The sequence below is a fragment of the Equus asinus genome, chromosome 8 (genome assembly GCF_041296235.1).
Source record: "Equus asinus isolate D_3611 breed Donkey chromosome 8, EquAss-T2T_v2, whole genome shotgun sequence".
Lineage (NCBI taxonomy): Eukaryota > Metazoa > Chordata > Mammalia > Perissodactyla > Equidae > Equus > Equus asinus.
This window is the reverse complement of record NC_091797.1, coordinates 10,993,044-11,009,425: the sequence shown is the minus strand read 5'-3', so window position 1 is coordinate 11,009,425 and position 16,382 is coordinate 10,993,044. Positions and strand designations below refer to the sequence as shown.

General features: G+C 36.4%; 1 protein-coding gene across 2 annotated transcripts in view; it reads right to left on the bottom strand.

The window, feature by feature from the left end:
- COL21A1 (collagen type XXI alpha 1 chain) overlaps window positions 1-16,382 on the bottom strand; it is a 174,029-nt gene that overhangs the window by 31,774 nt on the left and 125,873 nt on the right. For both annotated transcript variants that reach the window (XM_070514690.1, XM_070514689.1), the window contains one exon: window positions 7,545-7,598. In XM_070514690.1, the coding sequence (XP_070370791.1) occupies window positions 7,545-7,598 (54 nt within the window). The remainder of the gene's footprint in view (window positions 1-7,544; window positions 7,599-16,382) is intronic.

Below are 16,382 nucleotides of genomic sequence, written 5' to 3'. Positions count from 1 at the left end.
TTCATACATTCAATTGCATTTATTCCTCTTGTCATTTTAGGGCTCAACAAAGCCTCTTTCAAATTATAAAGATATGAATAAAGAAGAAGAAAATTCAAATAAATATATGTTAATACTTATCAATCTTACAATGACCATATTTTAAAAGATTTCTTCAAAACAACAACAATCATCAGTACAGAGATCTACTAAATTTAAGATCCACAATGTTGCTTTATAAAGTTATTTGATGGTGGTCTGGTTTTACTACGCCAATGAAATCACTGATAATAGGAAAGAATCAAACAGATCCATGATTAAACCAGGTGGGACTTTATTAATTACCTTGTACAGATTATGGGCCAACGTTTGCTTTGTAAGGTTAAAAAATATATATAATATTTTTACAGTCATTACAATGCCAAATGCTATATTTTGGGAAACCAAAAAGTTGTAGATATTGCTTACAATCTGAATCCTTCCTAAATATAAATCTGACATTTACATTATTTAGAGAAAACCTACTTCAAAATGCATTCTAAGAGTTATTCTCAATCAGGTTTTAAACATAACCTTGGAACTAGCAGAAGATTATTACAATAATAAATAAAGCTGAATTTTCAAAATTTTCTAAATTGTGCAACATGGGTGGCCTTCATGCTAAAAGTGCCGTGCGAAATTCTTAACAGCAGATATCAGGTTAAGGTTGTATCACTCAACACATACCAAAGATGTGCCACTCCTGGTACCTGAAAGAGCGTGGAAAAAAGTGTTACACATCTGTATAGAAGACTTTAAAAAGCTTCCCACACAATTGCCAATCAAAGAAGAACAACGGAACTTGTGGGGATTTTTCCCCTTACCTTTCTTCCCAGTCTAAATAAAAAGCGCAGTCAAGTGGGCAAACAAGACGCCTCCACATTACTGGTATAATAAAGTGGGTTATTCCACACAGGAAACCACCAGAGCAATACATTAACTTTCCCCAAGAATTTTATGCCTGTCTTTGGCCTCTGTGCATAAAAATTACATGTCAAATAATCACACCACAGAAAAGGTGATTAAACAAAAGACCTACTTGTCTCTTGAGTAAATGATAACTTGGGCCGGCTCAGTGGTGAACACTACACCATCAAGACAAGCATAACATGTGGTTTAGCAAGAATTCGAAAGGCATGAGGAAAGGAAATAACAAAAGCCTCTATGAGCCAATGTCCTCAAACAAGTACAGTGATCCCCATGTCTTCATTCCTGGAAAAATGATACTGCAAAAGCTTCAAGAGAAAAAGACTTAAGACATCTTTAACTATGAAATAGGTGCTCACCTCCATGGATCCAGAAAATGTGGCATCCTTTCTCTCATCCTCATGGAGCTCCAGGGATCTCGGCTCAAAGAGTGGAACCCAGTCCTGCCTACAAATCTTCACCATGAGCCCTAGGCTCCCTGTGTGCAATGGGGCTGGCTGGTGCACAGAGAACCAGCAAGCGAATGGCTCAAACTGCCTGGGGAAAATGTTACACTAAATCCAAGATGGCATCCGGGTTGAGCACAAGAACAGCTATGACAAAGAAGCAGGGGAAACAAAGACAGTGCAGGTGATTTGGTCAGCAAGATTGGCCAAAGCAAAGTAGCTGGTCAACACGATAATTTGGTCTAAAAGCTGATTTGGTGGAACATGAATGTGTCCAGTCATCATTTTTCAACTACCAGTAAATTTGGTGAGCTGCTGCCCTGGTACTGCTCTGTCCCCCTACACCCCCACCCACCTAACTACCCAAGATAAAATCAGAGGGATTTTGTGAGAAGTTAGGAAAATACATTTCCAACAATTGAGGATTCCTTGAAGCAATCTGTTCTTCGTTCCTTGGCACAAAAATGAAAATTCAGTCTGACAAGATTAACATCTTTTAAAAAGAAAGAAACACTGCCAAACACTCAGAAGCCAGGCTTAATTTTGCTATAGCGTATTACAAAAACATGCTCACAGGAGAAAATAAAATACAGACAAGCAAAAATAGAACACAACAGACATCAAAAACCAACCTGGGGGAAAAAATAAGCAAAGTAACCAAAACATGATTAAACCACAGGTTTACCACGAAGATCCTTTCTTATGCATATATATTCATATGGTATTATATTTTTAAACTATAGTTTATATACATAATACATTAAGTATTAGACATTTATGTTGTCCCAACTTGGCAATATGATGAATAGTACGGAGAAGACACATGGGCTAAAAGTTACTAGAAAAAAGCAAAAATATAGAAAAATGAGAAGTGGACAAAGCACTTAAAAACACGTGAGAGTTTAACAAAATTGATGAATCAGAAAATACTATTGACTGAAAAGCCTTGCTTTTAACCAAATTGTCATTTAAACCTGTCTATTTGCTTTAAGTCCAGATGTGCTACCAAGAGTTTGATATGTGTCAGTATGTACTCACATGACTTTTTACATAGGTTCATTGTGTAAATGATTGTTAAGGAGTACGCTGGATGAAAAGCCCACGCTGTACTAGTTTCCTATGGCTGCTGTAAAAAAATTACTACAAATGTGGCAGCTTAAAGCAGCAGCAGTTTATTCTCCACAGTTTTGGAGGCCAGAAGTCTGAAGTTATGGTTTTGACAGGGCTGCACTCCCCACTAGAGGCTCTAGGGTAAAATCTATTCCTTGCCTCTTCCAACTTCTGGTAGCTGCCAGCATTCCTTGACTAGTGGCTGCATCACTCATCTTTTCACTCACCATGTTCTCATGGCCTCCTCTGAGAAATTCAGTTCTGCTCTTAAGGGCTTTCAGCTGATTGGATCAGCTTCCCTTCAGATAATCCAGGATAATTTCCCCAAGGTCCTTAATTTAATCACATCTGCAGAGACCCTTTGTTCAAATAAGACAGCATCTATAGGTTTGGGGTATTAGGATCTGATATCTTGGGGGGAGGTATTTTTCAACCTACTACACCCAGTAGTCACAGAAATTCTTCTAAAATTTCCTTTCCACTATCTCTTATTGGAACTGTATTAGTCTCCATTTTTACATGTCTATTCTAATTCCAAAGCACAAGCTTCCTATTTAAAAGCCTTTGCTATTACCTAGATACGTCCCATCTTAAAATATCTTAGGCTCACCTCCCCCAGCTGATATTGATTCTTCTTGATCTATTTCTTGTTTATTGCTTGGTCTTCCTGTACCTCCATCCACGCAGTGAGACTTTGAGAGTCATCCTTTTTCATCTTGCCCACATCCAGTTGATCCTTGAGCTCTGCTGGTACCCCTTTAGTTCATTTCAAATCAGTCCCACTCTGCCCCTCCCAACTCTGAATGTTCTTGCCTTAGTGGGAACTGGAGGGGACAGAGTTCAGCTTGCCTTCTGCCGGCTCTGTCCTCCACCTCGGCTCACCTTTTATCCATTCTCTATTCTGCTATCAGAGTGACCTTTCTAAAAGTTTCTAAATCTGATCAACTCACTTCCCTACTTAAAACTTCTGAAGGGCTCCCATTATTCTCATATTCAAGTCCAAATAGCACAGAGACATGGGGTCTTTCTGGATTTGGCCTCTATTTACTCCACAACCACATCTCATATTTCTATCCCGTCCCCTCCATGTATCCTACCCAGCCTGAACTAAAGTCAGCTTTTCTCAAAGTATCATGATTTCTTTTACTTCTGAGTTTTGTGATATGCTGCAGGTTCCTGCCTTGCCAGGCCAAACAACTAGCCAACTCCTATTTATCTACCAGAATTTAGCCAAGAGAGCACCTTGTTTGAGAATGTATCCCTATACACTTTAAATAGGTAAATTGTGTAGAATGTGAATTATATCTCAATAATGCAATTATTTTAAAAAAAGAAGAATGCAGCCCTTTCAATGATGTCCCCAAACTCATTTCGCGTTATACACATCTGCTACAACTTTGCAAGCCCCTTCCCACGCCTACCTCCGTAACATTTATACCGTGTTGTCATCTATTGGCTCATCTGACTCCTTGAGGGCAGGACCATGACAAATTAATCTTCACATTCAAATCAAACAGTCAATGCTTGTTGAATGAATGATTAAAAATTATAATCCTTAAACACAATGACGTATGGTTGAAACCAATTATAATAAACCCAGAAAGTGTTAGAACTGAGTTTACAGTCACCTGAATTGAAGTTAACTTGGTACAATTTGCCAATTTGAAAGTAAATTACCCTTAAGGCTGGATTACTCTTAGAATTCACCAACACTAACCTTTAAATTTGAAAGTATCAGCCTATAAATGTAATTGTTACTTTAAAGCAGTATAATCATTTCCCAATGAAATACAGCCTTTGTTCTCAATTTGAATGCCAGGAGTTAGTGCTCATATTTATCAATCTACTTACACGGATGAGTCATCATCCAGCTGCTATAAGCTGTGTTTAATTAGCTTTAAAGCATTTTTTCTAAGAGCTTCTGTCCTTCTAACTTAAGCTCCATTAATTTTCCTGGCTGCCACATTATAGAACAAATAAAGTGAACATGTCCTTTTTAGTGGGGCCAAATCATGCATTATAAATACTTAAAACCAGCATCCACATGCAATGGAAAAGTCTTCATTTCTTTGTGTCACCAAATATATAAACTTTCATCTTTTTTTCCTGTTTTCAAAGCTTTTCCACAAATGGTAAAGATCAGTCTTCACAGGATGATATTTATAACAACCAAGTTTTCACTAATTTTCAAAATAACAATCGTTTGTAACAACGTATGTTCTTAATTGGAAAAGAATACAGACAAGAATTATATCTAGATAACAGGGGCAAATCTTAGATGCTTAATCTATTCACTGCTTTCCTAACACAGTAGGTCTCCTGGCATAGGAAACCTGGTTTCCCCTCCACCGTTTAGCAGGAAAGAGAGAAGAGTGGGAGAGAAGGGCCAAGCGATGCTTTCTTGCCTTCCTTGATCTGGTTCTATAAGGTGGGTGTGGGGGGTGCTGAAGTGTCTCAGTAACTCCCAGTTTCCTATCTGGTTGGTTTAGGAGGAGAGATTACATCTAAATAACCTCCACTATCCCATGGTCATTATTCCCTGCCTCAGCACCTTGCTTGTCTTTTTCTAGAACTTTGTAATTTCTTTTTCTTTATCCTTTTACTGTCTATCTCCCCAACAAGGCTGTAAACCTCCATGGGACCTCCCTGTGTTTCCCTCCTCACTAAACCCTATGCCTTACATATTCTAGGAACACAGTGAATGTTGGGAATAAGGGAAAAAAGAAAGAAAAGGTTGAACTCTGAAGGGCCATGCTGCCTGGAATAGCAATTTACACTAGTGCAGAAGCTCTAGACAGGGGTAAGTCTTCAAAAAGTAGGAGGGGGCAGGGCAGGGCAGGCGCAAACTCAAATCAGTGTCAGCTTCCAGCTGGCAGTAAGGGACGGGCAGCCGTGGGAGAGAACGCAGCCTCTCAAGTGTTCCTCATTCCCTACTTCTTCTTTTCTCTCTTTGGTTTTATTAACAGGATCACAATAGTATTATTTTCAAAGTAAACATATGTTGCTCACATTGCCTTATGGTTTGCATAGACCTGCTGGTCAGTGTGCCCTTTATAACATTGTTTCTATGGAAAAATGAGTCACAAATTCCAATAATTGACTTACAAACATTTAGAACACAATCAACTCAAATTAAAACCTGGCTCTCATGTCCATTGTCTCATTTCCCTCTTCCTTTTTTTCCTTCTCTCCTCTTTTCCCTTTCAGCTCTCTGTCTTCCCCTGCCCAAACTCTGTCCCCATTTGCATGCACATGTACGAGGACACACACACACTTGACATTCTTTCTGAAACAAGAACAAATAAACACACCTAGTCTCATAACCAGTTACTAAGTCCTATAATTCTTCTTTAATAATAAAAATTATAGGTCACATATATTCAGCTCACACTATCCCTAATGAATTATCTTCATTCCAATTAACATCCTGGTTGAGGCCTTATTCAGCCACGCCTGGCCTGTCAAAATAGCCAGCTAATTAGTGTGCTGAATCCGGTCTCTTCTCCTTTCCATCCATTCTGCATATACCAGTAGCTTGTAATTGCCTCTAAAGCACTTCTTTTCATCATGTTGCTTTTTTCTTACAAAACTTCAACGGCAAGTAAATAAAGTTTACTTCCCAAATTCATGGTCAAGGATCTCCATATTATGATCCTAAGCACCTTTCCCACTTTACTTCCTACCATCCAACAAGGACCTGTCACTGCAGCCTCAGGACCTCATTGACATCATTTCATTATTTCTTGGGCATGCCCATGATCATCACACCTGTGTGTCCTCACTGGTATTAGTTCTCTCTCTCATCTCCCTTTCATTCCCAGTCATCCTTTCATGACCAAATCTAGCCCCAAACCCGTGGGAAAAATTTCTCAATCACCTCATGATACAAGATTCCTTTCCTTTACTTCTTTAGCACTGAGCATAACCCCACGCATTTGTGCAATGTTTTCACAAATTTTTCCAAGTTTCCTATGTAAGCCTCGCAACAACCCTATGAAGTAGGCATTATAAGTAAGTACACTTAACGTTTTCAGAGACGTGAATTATCTAAGCTGACACAGCTGGAAAGTGGCAAAGACTATCTTCAAACCCTGGCATTCTGACTCCAGGTTAAATCCATATGTGGCATTTACTATAAAATGTCTCAGGTTGGTAATTATTTGCATCATTTTTTGCTGCTTTTCAAACTAGACTATAAGCTCCTTGAAGCAGTAGTTAAGCAGAGAATTTTCCCCAGTGCATCATAATATACAAGACGAGAATTTAATGACTATTTGACTTAGCGATTCTAAAAATAGTTGAACCCCTCCATCCCATTTGAGAAGCCTCATTGAGTCCTCTCTCCTTCTTATGCCCAATATTTCGATTCTGAACACTTTGTGATAAACTGCAATATTTCATGGCTATGATTTAATTCTTGATTTCATTCCCTCCCAAAAAAACCTGCAAACTCACTGAATATAGGTACCTCTGATGAATAAAATGAGATCTGCTGGTATTTAAATGTTGGCCAATGTTGGCCATGAGTTGTAGGAATAAAAGGTGGGGGAAACTGTATTTCTAAAGCTCCCCTGAAATTGAGTCATCTGGCACATTTAGCAAGTCATCTTGCTAAAAACACATATATCCAGGATTCAGATTGAGCACTTTCGCAATCATATATTTCTTTACTCTAATTTTTATTGAACACATGATCCCAGAAAGCGTACTACCAAACAATGAACAAGTGACAAGGTGACGTTGACTAAAGGCTCAGCAACAGACCATGTCATTTGTGTTAACCACTTGTTTGTGTGGGCATGAGTGCTTGTGATTGCAATTCATACCACGCATAAATTTCCTGCTGGCAAAATTCTTCTTGGTTTTCAAAAGAAGAGTAAATATTTTAATATTTTACGGCACTCTACAAAGAGCTTCAACAACTTCCAGATCTGGAAGGCACTGAACAAGAACAGGGCATCTAGGAGGAGAATTTAAACAGTCAAAGGATTTCTTGATGGAAAAGAACTTCGTCCTTTAGAATCAAGTGGAGAAGGTACTCACAGGCTCTCCCCGTGATCCATCCTGCCCTGGTGCCCCGGGAGGTCCTGCTTCTCCCTTTTAATGATAAAAAAGAAAGAGAAGTCCATTTTCAGGTATGCTTACTAAAATAATAGTATATAACATTCCATATTAAAGCTCATTAGACACAAACAGAAAAATAAAAATTACTTCTAGGTTATTGATATTAACTTTTCCTGACATCAAATAACTTATTCTGAAATTCATAAAGCGGCTATATAAATATCAAATCTATACACGACAGCAGATAATTGAGTTAAGTTATAAAATAACTGTGGTACTGTATACTCACTCTTATGAGAATAGAACATCATTCTTATCTTCAAAGTAAATGTGACCAAGGTTTATATCAATTCTTTTCATATTTATTTTTACTTTAAAATTGATCATCTTATTGGACCTAATTTGACCTTGCCTCCCAAGAGTTGCATTTTAGAACCAAAATAAAGCCTTCATTAAGAATGGAGATATTTATAGATTATTACTTGAAATTACTTGGCCCTTTAGTATCTAACCTATTTAAGATAAACATCTCTAATGTATATTTTTAGGTAGCTGTCAAAATTATAATAGTTTTCAATCACATATTTTTAAATTACTTCGCTCAAATTTAAGCATCTTATTTTATATTCACCTTTTAGCATCCTAAAAGTTTTTCCCAAGTGAATCAATTACTAGTGTATACAAAAGTGTCTGACACTACACTTACTAACAATAAATATTAGCAGAATTAATCCTAAAATGTATAATATCCTCAGATCAATACAGCTATTAAATTGTACAGACAAAAATAAAGGGTAGTGGGGGAGAGCCTCTTGAAATACACACACACACCCTCAAGCAAAGTTCTTTGCAAAAAATTACGCCACACTTGTTGCATACCAGAGAAAACACTTCTTCCTACGTGAGAGCAAGAGAGAAAGTAAAACAAAAGTATTTCTCTTGTAAATACCTCAAATATCTGAGTTGAAATAGGTTTAAGGGGAAGGAGTCTCAGAATATATGCACTGAAGCATATGCCAACACAGTTTTCCATAGACTCATACTCTAATGATTTTCCCAAAACTGTAGAAAATGAACCACAGAGGGAAAAACCAATAAAACTTGGCAAACATAGTCAGTACTTAGAAAAAAATTCAACCATATCACATTATATAAACATTGATTCTCCTCCTTTTATGAATTCTTGCATTTCATTAGCACAGTGAAATACCAACTAAAGCCAAATATTTCATCTGTTCCAATTTTATTTACAAACACCAGATGACAGTTGAGGATAGAACGAGCAAGGAATAATGTTTTCCTGTAAATTAACCAAACTGGGGTGAGGGGAGGTCCTGCTGACCCCATGGTTTTACAGAAAAGCTTATGAAAATATCAAAGAGGAACAAAGATGTATGTTAGATTCCCAAAAGCTACAGTTTAAAAAGTCTGACCAATTAGAGGAAAGGGCTATGTCAGGTCCTAATACAACAGGGAAATAGTGCAATAACTATACCTGAATTTAACACTCACATCACTAGTCAGGAGTCTTCGAGGCAGTGGTTCTCAAGTGTGGCCCCCACACCAGCCAGATCAGCTTCACTTGGGAACTTCTTCCAAATGGAAAATGTCAGGCCCTGCTGCATACCTACTGAATCAGAATCTCTGGATGGTGGAGCCCAGCAATCCGCTTACCAGGTCTCAAGGTAATTTTGATAATGTGAGAACCATGGCACAGCTGTAAGTCATTAGGGTACTCCCTCCTCACTCCAGGTAGTGTCATATGTGACTCGTTAAGCAAATCTGTAATTCATATCTTCTGTATATAAAGTAAAGTGGGGAGGGCAGTGGGCAAATACATAGTAGAAACAATTAATTTGGGATTACATGACTCCTTAAGTTGGTAAAAAAAAAAAAAAACTCTCTTTTTACTTCTCTGACCGTTGACTCAATCTTATTATTTTTATTCTAATTAGCAGGGTTTTTTAAAAAAATGATTGAACCATCAGCAAGGTTTATCAATAATGAAGTCCCACAATTATGTGAAGATTTAGTTTATTCTTATTTTTCCTACTTTTGGTTAGGACAGATAGTCAGAATGATACAGAATTACATGAACAAAATATCACCGATTCTTTGTAATCCACAGCAGTGATTACAGTACCTGAATGAGAATCATCTGGAGGGTTTATTACACTGCAGATTGTGGACCCCACCCCAGAATTTCTGATTCAATAGATCTGAGGTTGATCCCAAGAATTTGCATTTCTAACAAGTTCCCAGGAGGTGCAGATACTGCTGGTCTTGGGACCACACTTTGAGAACCACTGCTCTAGCCCAGATCTCACACCCTTTTGGCTCTTACCCATCCCCCTCTGCGTGAACTACAATGGCATTGGACAGCTTTACTCTGGCACTGAGTTTTATGATGGCCAGGTTGTTCCGCAGGTTTCTTGTTTATGTAGGAGTTGTTCTCCTGACTTGTACATTCTTTAAAGACAGGAAACATATCTTACATGAGTTTTTTTTTTTTTCTCATCACATAGAGTACTTAAAATAGTGAACATAAGGTAAGACTACCTGTAAGACAATATGATGCCCTCTTTACAACCTTTGGAGCATATCAAGGAAGGAGGAATGGACTATTTCTTCTTAAATTCTGGGTTTTGAGAGGGTAAAAAAATGGGAAAAACATATGCGGATAGGCATGCCTTTGGAATACTATGTAGGTTAGTTATCACAAGATGATGGCAAGTAATCTTTACCTAAGAATGTTCTCTTTGTTCTTTTAATAATGATTCATTGGAAGATAAAAAGATGATTTCTGATTGGTCATTTTCCATAAAATAACCAAATGCAATACACAACTAGCCTATGAAATTCGGTACTGTGACCAGAACTCAACCCGATCACTTGATTGCTCATGACCTGGAGAACCCTTTTGTTTGGCTGGTGGAAAAGGCATATGGTATGCCCCTACCTCTAATTTATCATTTTGCTATTCTATTAACTTCCTTCTTGGTATAAAATAATTGAGAAAATGTCACACTAAACATTATCCCTCAATCTAATTTCTACAGCTAATGTCAAAGATGATTTATTCTACAACAAGCCAGTTATTTTAAAAAAAGGGAATTTAACCAAAAACAGACATATGAAACTTGCACTGCATGTGTATTTCCTTTCACGCTGTGGTCTTTGGGACTTACCCACAGAAAATAAAAAGATGGAGAGTAATTTAGTTTGTGGCCGTAGCAACCCTCAAAATCAGGTAGAAGGTGTGTGACCATTAAAATATAATTTAATCTTGAGGGAAGATCCTTATTTTGTTATTAAACATTTTCTTTTGAGTTTGATCGTACTGCACGGTTTATTCTGTGTATGTAAACAAATGTCCAGCATGCCAAGGATATACTGAAGACGTAAGGCTGGGGAAACTTCTGCCGGCTGGACAGACAGACAAACAAGAAGTTGGGAAAGTATTATGCCAAGAGGGAATCACACAAACTGGGCCTGGAATTCCAGCTCTGCCATGTAACGGCACTTTCGGGTAAACTCTTTAATCTCTTTAAATCTGACCTTCAAGTCTAAATGACATTAATACTTCCAACTTCAAAGATTTTTTTTTTTTAGGAAAATAAAACAAGAGCCTTAGTGAAAGTGCCTCTCACAGCTTTAGGTGAAGGAAAGATCCATAAAAGTTAGCTACCCCACTGCCACCAAAAAAGTTGGGATTTGAACAATCCCTTACTCTTATGATTTGTTTTAGGCTGCATTCTTTTCAAATAATATGTTATTTTTATATTTGTACTGCTATGATTTGACATCATAATTTAGGCAAAATGAATATTTTAAAAGATAAGGTCACTATTTTAATCTAGTTAAAATATCATAAAAACAGAGTCAATAGTTTCATCATCACTTTCTACATTTGGGAAGATTATTTGGGTATAACGTGATTTTTCAACAATTTGGTGAAAGAAATTTTCGTTGGTTATTAAGTTATGGCTATGTGATCTTGGACAAATGACAATCTCTCATTCTTTAGTTTCCTCATTTGTAAAAGGATAAATTTGTTTTTACTTGTAACTCATGATTTATAAGATTAATGTGAGAATGCACATGAAGTGCTGAGAAAGGAGCCAAGCACGTAGTAAGTATCCGATAAATTATGTCTTCTGCTATAATCTCTCCTCTCCCGTGTTCACTTCTTTTCATATCCAGTTGAAACACCAGGTTTCAGTATTTCAGCTGCTCTCTAACTAAAATCTCACCCCTTTACCTCTCTGTTCATCCACTCACCTGCTCATGCAAACCCCAATACTGAATAAATCAAACTGAACGCTTCCTCAGACCCATGCTTGGGCTTCTAAGTAGGGCTGGCCCTGTGGTCTAGTGGTTAAGTTCAGTGCACTCCACTTCAGCAGCCCAGGTTCAGTTCCTGGGTGTGGACCTACACCACTCGCTGGGGGCTATGCTGTGGCAGCAATCCACATACAAAATAGAGGAAGATTGGCACCAATGTTAGCTCAGAGTGAATCTTCCTCAAGTAAAAAGAGGAAGATTGGCAACAGATGTTAGCTCAAGGCCAATCTTCCTCACACACACACACAAAATAGTACCAGTCACACAGATTGTAACTTCCAGCTTCAAACAGACTTCAACAAGGCTTCTATATTTCCTTGATCTCCTCTCTGTCACATTTTCCACACAGCTATATAAAAAGTTCTCCAATCAACAAAAACTGCCTTTTTTCTCCCTTTCTCAACAGATGACAATTCTCACTTCCTTATAGAAAACAGAAGTCAAACGTCCTGCCACCAAACCAACATATTTACCTGCATTTGCATCTACCCATTCCTAGTTTGTTTGTTTTCACCCTGAAACAGGAGTCCCTCATAAAACCTAAGAGAATCCCTTCCAACTTTGTTCAGTCTCTCCTGCCTTCCCCTCTACAAATAAGATGAAGCTCCTTATCTGGATCTAACTACTTGCCTGACATCTACTCTTGGATGTACCACAGGAATCTTTCTTTTCTTTCTTTTTTTTGGTGAGGAAGATTTGCCCAGAGCTAACATCCATTGCCAATCTTCCCTTTTTTTGCTTGAGGAAGATTAGCCCTGAGCTAACAACTGTGCCAATCTTCCTGTATTTTGTATGTGGGATGCCTGCACAGTGTGGCTGACGAATGGAGCAGGTCCACGTCTGGGATCCAAACCCACGAACCTGGGCTGCCAAAGCAGAGCACGCAGAACTTTAACCACTTGGCCACAGGGCTGGCCCCAGGAATATTAAGTGAACACTTTATACTTCTCACTTCTCCACCTCCCCAACAGAAGACAGACTAAACCCTTCCCAATAAATCATTCCATTAATTAAAGAAACATCTAACTTCACTATACATAAAAAAGGAGACATTCTAGAACTAACAAGCATAATGAGCCACTCAAACTCTTACAACTCTGCCTATTATTGTAGACCTAAATATATCTAAGGCCTTTCAAACTTAAAAAGAATTGGCAGACAATATCCAAACAAAACTACTAAGAGAAAAAACAGAAAATGAGAATCAAAACATTTCAGTAACTTTCCCTCACACAACAATAAACATGAAGCAGAAGAAAATTGCAACAAAATGCTGTAACCCGGATCAACACTATAAAAGTATTTTCAGATGTAAAAAAGGAAGATATGAAATAAGAACTAATTCAGGAAAAAATTAAAAAGACAAAATCATCTCAGATATTATGATTAAATTACTAGAAACCGAGGGAGAATAGATTTAACTTAAAATTTTAAAAGGCATTAAGGAGAAAACTAAACATAACCAACAAAAATGAAATTTTAGAAAAGGATCAAAAAGTGATAGAGGTAAAAGACAGTCAAAGAGGTCGTAACATATCTATAATTGGGGTCCTTAGATATAAGCCAAAACAATAAAACAGAACTTCTATGTAAAACTATAATCCAAGGGAATAGTCCAAAATTAAAAGAAGACCCGGATCTACATATTGAAAGGCTTTGGGGGTAACTGGGATTCTTAATTCTGAGACATGTTATGCTATTAGACTTTAAACATTAATGTTTTTTTAACCCTCTCAACTTCCATACAAAAAGACAAAGCCACTTATGAAGGAAAGACATTTAGGTTGGCATCAGCAACATACATGACAGCAGTGGGGCAACGTTTCAAAGAAATTCAAAGAAAAACCGAAAAGCGGTAAGACAGGGTTATAGTAACAGTGACAAGACAATGACAGCAAAACTGTCATTCAAGTAAGAAGAATACGAAAAAAATTTTAAAATACAAGAATTCTGAGAATACTGTATTCACAAGCCCTTCCTAAGGAATATATTAGAGGAGAAGCTTCATCGAACCCAGATGGTGACTATGGAAGGTTGATAAAGGGACTGGCGACAAACACTGGATATATTTAATTGCAGATTTAAAGTACAGGTTGAGAAAGAGTGGGAAGCAAAAGTTTATAAATATTACATGATCTGATATAGTAGAAGTAATATGATTAGACAAGATAAGAAGAAAAGGAGAAAGGAAAGGGGAAAAGAAAATAAACTCATTAATTGCCACATAGATGATAGGGTATCATTTAAAGTTAATGAAACAAAGAATAGATGCCTAAGTAAGGCAAAGGGGCACTAAAGGAGTTCTGAAATGTGTTTTTATACACTGCCAAAGGTATTAGTATAAAAACCATTGTAGTTAACACTGCTGCATGGTATACTCGAAAGTTAAGTGCGGAGATCCTAAGAGTTCTCATCACAAGGAAAAAAAATTTTTTCTCTTTTTTTTGGTCTCTGTATAAGACAATGGATGTTAACCAAACTTATTGTGGTAATCATTTCACAACATACGTAAGTCAAATCATTATGCTGTACACCTTAAACTTATATGGTGCTACATAACAATTATCTCAGTAAAACTGGAAGAAAACAAAACTCCTTGAAAAAAATATATAAATCTTTCTAAATCCCAAAGTAAATGAAAGCAAAAAAGAAAAAAACAACAGACCACACTGAGAAAGAACCCTGGTAAATATAGTATAATGCACCTAGTAAGTATAAGAAAATTACAATATAAGCATTATGACAGAAGTAAGACAAAACCTATCAGTGAATGAATAAAAATAAACTTAATCTCTTTAAAAAGCAAAAAACTAACTCCATGCTTGATATAAGAGAAACAATTAGAACAAAGTGTTCAAAAAGCTAAAGCTAAACAACAGAAGGATGGGCAAAGGTATAGCAAGCAAATCAAAGTAATCAGAGAGAAATAATGTAATCCTGATGTAAGAGAGGTAGAATTCAAGCTAAAAACTATTAAAGGAGACATAAAATGATATTTATAATGGTAAAGCCACAATTCAAAATGAAGATTAACAGTTGTGAATATCTACGAACAAATAACATAAAAAACACCTTCATGAAACAGAAGGTGGAAGCAGAAGTAGATGAAAATGCACCATGAGGACACCAACACATCACTCTCTGTCCACAAGAAGTCAAACAAACCAAAAATTAAGTATATAGAAGATCTAAACAAGAGATTCCATAATGTAGATCTTATGAATGTATATTGTTTCACATTCTCAAAATAGAGATTTACCTTCTCATATGTGCAGGGAACATTCCTGAAAGTTGAACATATAATAAATCAAAGAAAAAATGCAATAAATCCCATAAGGAAGAAATTATACAAATAACAGTCATAAAACCAGAAATTGACAACAGAATCTAAATAAAAGGCCTTTCAACCTAAAACAATTTCTTAAACTTTTAAATAACTCTTAGGAAAAAGAGAAATAAAACCAAAATTGCAGAATTTCTAAAAAATAACATTAATGGAAACATTGCACATTAAAATCAAGGAGATATAATTGAAACACTAATCAGAAAAATATAATTTAAATACTAAGAGCAAAAAGTAGTAAAAGAATGAAAACAAACTAATTCAATTCCAAATTGTAAAAGCTAGAAAAAATTTAGGAGAAAAGAAAGGAAGAAGCAAGTAATATAGATAAAAGTAAACAACAAAACAAACAGAAAGATCAATGAAGTTAATTAAATTACAATCTTGGATCTTTGAATAAAAACCAACATATTAGAGTAACCAAAATCTCATATAATCAAACAAAAAACAGTAGAAAGAGCATAAATACTCAAAGTAATGACAAAGAACGAATAATCATTGAAACAGAGAAAATTAAGATTTAAAAAGAGAAACCTTTTTAAAAATCATGAAAGAAATTTGCACAATTCTATACAGGTCACTTGAAAAATCTAGATAGAATGGCTGATTTCCTAAGAGAATAAATTTTACCCTTATTGACTCTATGAGAGACAGGATGCTTAAGCTAGCCAGTTTTCATGTAAGAAGTAAGAGAAAGTTATGAAGGAACTGCTCAACAAAAAAATCACCAGGCCCACATAAGAAAGGAGGAGATGAGGAAAAACGCTGTGGTACTTGATCTCAATTGAAAATAGCAATAATAAATCATTATTACAAAATACATAACATCAGGAATGAAAGATAGAACATCACAAATCCTACATTAAAAAGACAATAATAACACAGTGTTATAAACAAAATATACCAACAAACTTGAAAATTAAGTAAAATGAACAAACTCCTTGAAAGGCACAAATTACCAATACTCAGGAAGGAAGAGAAACTAAATAGCCCAGCATTTAGTAAAGGAATTTAATTAGTAATTAAAATCCTCCTCACACCTACAAAGCCCATGTCCAGATGGCTTCACTGGTAAATTCTACCAAATAAGTAAGAAACAACATCAATTCTACACAAACTCTTTGAGAAAA